This window comes from Arachis hypogaea, chromosome 18, assembly GCF_003086295.3.
Source record: "Arachis hypogaea cultivar Tifrunner chromosome 18, arahy.Tifrunner.gnm2.J5K5, whole genome shotgun sequence".
Classification (NCBI taxonomy): Eukaryota; Viridiplantae; Streptophyta; class Magnoliopsida; order Fabales; family Fabaceae; genus Arachis; species Arachis hypogaea.
Genome location: NC_092053.1, coordinates 23,078,338 through 23,085,060, shown reverse-complemented (window position 1 = coordinate 23,085,060; position 6,723 = coordinate 23,078,338). Strand labels below are relative to the sequence as shown.

The following is a 6,723-nucleotide window of genomic DNA, read 5'->3' as shown; positions in this document are numbered from 1 at the left end:
ACTTTTATTTGTAACAATTTTAATTATAAAAAATGTAAATTGATTTGAACTTATATAATATTAAAATAATTTGATAAAATTACACAAATCGTTCAATAAACTATTTTGGGTTTTAGTGAAATAATTTAAGTTCTTATAAATATTAAATTAATTTATATTTTATAGTTAAATTTATGATGTTTGAAACTTTTCGGTTAAAAATAATATAATTTACTCTTCGTTTAACTATAAGGACTAGTTTGGCTAAATTTTTTAAATAAGTTCTTTTGAAAAATGAATTTAAAATATAAGAATTTTTATTAATAAGAACTTTTAAATAAGTTATTTTGTATTTGAAAAATTATTATAAAAGTCCTTGTTTTAAAGTTGTGTATTGGAGTGATAAAATAGCTTTTGAAAATAGGAGAAGTCACATTTTTTAACTTCTTTAAAAGCTCTTAAATAACTTTTTGAAAAATTAAAAATTTACCTAAAAAATTGTACCAAATATTATTAATATAACTTTTTATAAGTCAAAAATTAAAAAAAATAATGTTTGGAGTTCCAAAACGGACCCTAAATATCCTACTATAGGATGAGTCAAATAGTAGAGTATAAGACTAAGATATATTCCTGGATGTTGGCATAAAATGTGGCTTTCTAGCCACCAGTATGATATAAACAAAGTAAAACAAGACAAAGTTAATTAAATCCCAATAATCTTAACCAAAAAAAGAAAATGTGTTTAGTTTTGTCTTTCTTCAAATTCAAAGCATCTCTTCCTTTTTAGATTCATGCATCCAATGTACGCAAAACCCTCGTTCTTTTATTTTGTTCACATTTTTTCAGCTGACCTTTTTTCATTTTGTTCATATTAAAATTTATTTAAGAAAAATATCTAAATAATTCTCAAATTGATTTTATATTTATTTATTAATTATAATGACTAAATTAATTTAACATTAAACTAAACAAATATAAAATTAATCTAAAATATATCTAAATACTATATTAATATATAATATCTTAAATATATTCTAATAATCCATATTAATACGATTGAGAAAAAAAATGGAAAGTCGTTTCGTTTTTTTTTTTTTTTTGGTAAATTGAAAATTTTTGGTAAATGGAAAGTTGTTTTGTTTGGAAATATATATTAGTTTTAGTATTATATTACAAATAAAGAATTATGCACCGCTTCTTTCCTTCATGATTATATATATAGCAAAACAGTAGCATTTAAGGGATATTCACATTCACAGTTGTAAACCACAAACACAAGAGCAAAAGAGAGAATACATCTTTCTCTTCTAATTTCTTGTGTTGTTGTTTGCACAAGCTAATAAGCATTTATTTATTTTAATTTTCTCTCAAAATTCACAGAAAAAGGAGTTTCTTCATCAAAGGCTTATTAGGTTGTAATGGAACGAGAGATGGTGGACATTGAATCTCAAACAAATCATCAAGAAGTGCCTAACAATGTCTTCCACAAGAGAAAAACTCCGGTGACTCTCAAGGTATGGTTGGTTGTTAGAAAAAGAAGACTTTAGGTTGTTATTCTTTCCATGCATTTCAAAAATGGACCTTTCCTTTTTCCTTTTCTCATTGCGAATTTTAAGTAAAGTATATCTGGAAGGAGCTTTTTTCTGTTTTGATTACTAGTCTTTAAACCACACACATCGAAAATCCATTGATAACTTATTTTAATAACTGATTTCTGTTTTGATTACAATGCTCAAATTAGTAATTGATTTTAATTTTAACTGAATTCACGTGATTTATAAGTTAATTTTTGAGTCTAATTAGACTTTTTTTTAATTGATTTTTTAATAGTAAACCTTATTTTCTTTTTAAATCATAGTGTATTTATATTTCTAACCAAATAAATATCTTTTTGTCAGTTAGGACGACTTAAGCTGATGTGTTTAGTAGTTATTTTATTTTTTTATAAGATAAAAAATTTGATCTAGAAATCAAAATTAGTTTTATTTTACTGAAAACCTTTTCAATATTATTATATCATGGCTAATTTTATTTGATCCAAATTTGGATATTAATTTTTTAATTACAATAATATTCACAAAAATTAATAACTATCACTATAAAATTATATTCCCAATGCAGTCAAATTTTGGTTTTCCACCAAATGTTTAAATTGATTTTCAAAAAATTTGAAGTTAAATACTTTAATGCTTAATAAATTTTTATTATTCAAATAATTTTGAAAACGGACTCGTCCTTCTAGAAGGAGACTATTTTTTTCTTATAATTACATTTATGGAATATATATAATTATGTTCTAATAAAAATTGTTAGACTAACTTTTTTTTATAAATTTTCTTTTTTCGGTTATTTAAAAACTATGTATGCCAATAAGGATCAACCAGTAATTATAACTTTTTTTTTAATTTTTTTTAAAGTTAAAACTCGGTAACTAAAAGTAGTTAAATAATTTGATTGATTTAATTAAATTTTTATCTGATGACTCTTAGTTTTTATGTGAAATTTACTGCATATGAGTTTTTATTTTTTTTTTAATATTGTTATTTTACAGTTTGAAGATGTCGTGTACAAAATCAAGATTGAGAATGTTGGAATATTGGAGAAGAAGAAAAAGGCATCAGAACGCAAAGTGATATTGAATGGAGTGTCAGGAATTGTTCAACCGGGTGAGATCCTTGCAATGTTAGGTCCGTCAGGAAGTGGCAAGACAACACTGCTGACTGCATTGGGCGGCCGGCTCGGCGGCCGCCTCAAAGGAAAGATAACATACAATGGAGACCCCTTCAGCAATGCCATGAAGAGGAACACCGGCTTCGTCACGCAAGACGATGTCCTACACCCTCATTTGACAGTAACTGAAACCCTTGTTTTCACCGCTCTCCTCCGGCTACCTAACACGGTAGCCAAAGAGGAGAAGGTGGCATTGGCAAAAGCCGTCATGAACCAACTTGGATTGGTCAAGTGTAAGGACAGTATTGTTGGAGGCCCCGGCCTTCGAGGGGTTTCCGGTGGAGAAAGAAAAAGGGTTAGTGTTGGTCAAGAATTGCTCATAAACCCTAGTTTGTTGTTCCTTGATGAACCAACCTCGGGTTTGGATTCAACTACCGCCTTAAGACTTGTATCAACTTTGTTTGATCTTGCAAGAGGAGGAAGAACTATTGTGATGACAATACACCAACCTTCTAGTAGGTTGTACTATATGTTCACTAAGGTGTTGCTCCTTTCAGAAGGGAACACTGTTTATTTTGGAAAGGGTTCGGAGGCATTGGATTATTTCTCTGGTGTTGGATTTTCTCCAGCATTAGCCATGAACCCTGCTGATTTCCTTTTGGATCTTGCTAATGGTACGTTTTTAATTCCTTAATTAATTCTTCATGTAATTGGATGCATTTCTTGTGATATTTTGTTAAATTAACCTTGGAAATACATGCTTTAGATGAATTCCTAATAAGGTAACTATGTTTTTAAATTTTAAAAAATATGACTTTAATTTTAATAATAATTATATAATTACAGTATCGAAAGGCACTAACCATAGAAGTCACCTCCAAATTAATATGAATTGTGTTAATCTTTGGCATGCTTTGAAATTCTCAAGTGTCAAAATTGACCAATTTAATGTTGTTGACAATGCAAATTCAGGGATATACACCAACGAATTGAACGAGGATGTTGTGGTGGACAAAAAACAATTGATTCAGGCATACAAGAGCTGTAACGCTGATTCCCAATTGAGGCAAATGGTTCAAGTAACGAATAGCAACTCATCAAGTAGAGTTGAGAACACAGCAGGGTTTGGAAAATGGCCTACAAATTGGTGGCAACAATTCACAGTGTTGTTGAGAAGAGACCTTAAAGAGAGAAAGCACGAGGCATTCGCTTCCTTCAATATTATTCAGGTCGTCTTGACTTCTTTCATTGTAGGACTATTGTGGTACAAGTCTGATACCGCACACATGCAAGATCAGGTAATATAATTAATAATTTAATTTTGATGCATTTTTTAGTATAAAATAATTTTTCATATACATTCAATTATGTAATATGAGATTAACAAAAATAATTATTTTTTATTTTAACTGTGTGAATAATCATAAAAAAAATATAATTATACAATTGTGTAAAATACTTTATACTGTCACTGCATTAAAATTAAACTCTACAATCAATTAAACTTTTCAAATATTTTACATAAATAATGATATATCTAACACGTCTTTTTCATGTACAAAAATAAATTCTAGAAATAACAATAAGCATTTTGAAATTTTTTGGTTTTATTTGTTCTTTTATACTTTATAATGGAATTTTACGTGTCATACAAAATTTATAAATTTAATTATTTTGTTGGTTTTTATAACTTTATTAAATTTATAATTAGGTTTTTATATTTTTTTAATTGAATCTTTACTTATTTTTAATTTTATAATTAGATTATTTTCGTGTCAAAAATGTTAAAATTAATGAAATATTTTTCTCAAAAAAATATGATCAAAGATCTAATTATATTTTTAATTGTGAATACTTTCAATTTTTAGATAATATTCTGTTAACTCTAATATTTTTTATACTGATAAGAACCTAATTACAATACAAAATTAAAAATAATGTAAAAATTAATCAAAAAAATATAAAAATTTAATTATAAATTTAATAAAATTAAATAAACCAACCAATGATTAAACCAAATTTATATTACTAAATAAAGTTATATAAGTTATTCTCAAATTAATGTATTTAGTCACAAAAGTGCTATACATACAAAAAATTAATTATTAAATTATTTATGATATATTTGTGCAATTTTTTTTATATATTTTTAATATATATTTTATACGAATAGTTAATTTTTGTATACATATTAATCATTTCTAAAGTATTGTATATGAATCATAAGATGTAGTCTTTAACGGGAACTAATTATTAATTAACGAGATTTGAAATGTTATATGATGTATTTGCAGCTTGGACTTCTATTCTTCTTATCAAGTTTCTGGGCATTTTATCCGCTGTACAGAGCAATCTTCGTGTTCCCAGATGAAAGAGTGATGTTGGAGAAAGAAAGATCTTCCGGAATGTACAGACTATCCTCATACTTCATGGCCAAGATGACGGTAGACCTTCCAATGGAACTCGTCCTCCCAACCGTTTCTATTCTCATAACCTACTGGATGGCAGGTCTGAAAGCTACCGCCGCCGCCTTCATCTTCATGCTCCTCACTATCCTCACCCTTGTGTTGGTCTCACAAGGCATAGGACTCGCTCTCGGCGCCTGTGTCCAGAACACCAAAGTGGCCACCACCTTCGCCTCCGTCATAGGGCTAACCTTCATGATAACAAGTGGATTCTTTGTCCAGAATGTTCCCAAATTCATAGCATGGTTGAAGTACATTTCTTTCATATATTACGCCAACGAACTCGTTATATTTTCTCAGTATCGTGAAGGTGAGACTTACAAATGTGGTACGGGTAAGTGCTTGATTTATGAGTACCCTGGAATCAAGGGTTTAGGGTTCGTTAATAATAGAGAGAGTCAATTAAGGGCTTCATTGATTTTGCTAGCAATGCTGTTTTTCTATAGGTTTATAGCTTATGTTGCTCTTATGAGAATTGGAGTCACAAAGAAATCAAAGTCTAGCTAGGTCAACATGATTATGAGAGATTATTAGCCATTCTATCTATATATAATATATAGAAATCAGTGAAAGGGGTGCATGTAGACAAAACTTTTAATTTATTATTGTGGTCATTAGATGAAATGATAGGGAAAAGTATGTGTCGTAGTAGTTAGGAAGTGGAGAGCGTTATCAATAAAATATATACTTGTACCCCATGACTTTAAAAATAAAAATGCATGAATAATATGCAGTGAAATTTCTTACTATGCTATTTCATTATTCTTTTCCCCCATATTGATAACTTATTTAAATTTTTGTAACATTTCATACAACTGAAAGTTTATTAATAGGACGATGAGTTGTGTTAGATTCCTGAATTCAGAGTTTGAAGTGGAGAGGAAAGAAAAAATAAATATTAAATATTAAATACCAAATGGAATTTGTATTTTGAACGAAGCTTCGATTCTTAGTAGTGAGCAAAAAATGATAAAATCATAAATCAAAGTGTTGTTTAAAGATGCTTTTGATCCAATTCCAAAATCATATTCTATACACACAAAAATTTTGTCAAGTTAAGTGAGCAGTGGATTGAGTGGACAATCTAAATTGTTTTCTATTATGCTAATAAAGGAGTTCGTTAGTTACTATATTCTAATTAGGGGTGACAAAACAGGTTGAATCTATCATATCCATATGCCAAATTCTCTAAAAAAGTGGGTCCGGTTAAAATTTGGAACCTGCTAAATTTGTGAGTTTTGGCAGGGCGGGTGGGTCAACTCAATCAGGATAAAGGCTTTTATTTTTTATTAATTTTATTTTTTTTTAAAAAGAATCAAGCGGGCTCGCCCGCCAATCCGCCATAAAGCAAGACGGGCTAGCATTTTGAACCCACCTTAATTGGTAGGGCGGGCCAGTTCGCCCCATTTATGGCGCGGGCCTAGGCGAGCAGGATGGGTTGGGACGGGCCAACCCGCTTTACCACCCCTAATTCTAGTATTGGATTATTTTTTTTAGTGTATTTAAAAATTTGAATGGTACACATCAAACATTATTAAATGTAATAATCAAACATTACTAAAGATAATAATTAAACATGTCCTAAATCATATTTTAAAATTCAATC

At 28.9% G+C, this 6,723-nt stretch overlaps 1 protein-coding gene across 1 annotated transcript; it reads left to right on the top strand.

Moving 5' to 3' along the window:
* Positions 1-1,210: 1,210 nt before the first annotated feature.
* LOC112773052 (ABC transporter G family member 9) lies at positions 1,211-5,871 on the top strand. The gene is made up of 4 exons (XM_025818093.3): positions 1,211-1,496; positions 2,534-3,326; positions 3,625-3,950; positions 4,947-5,871. Exons 1-4 carry the CDS (start codon positions 1,401-1,403, stop codon positions 5,622-5,624), a joined length of 1,893 nt encoding a protein of 630 aa, XP_025673878.1. The 5' UTR covers positions 1,211-1,400; the 3' UTR covers positions 5,625-5,871.
* The last annotated feature ends 852 nt before the right edge of the window (positions 5,872-6,723 follow it).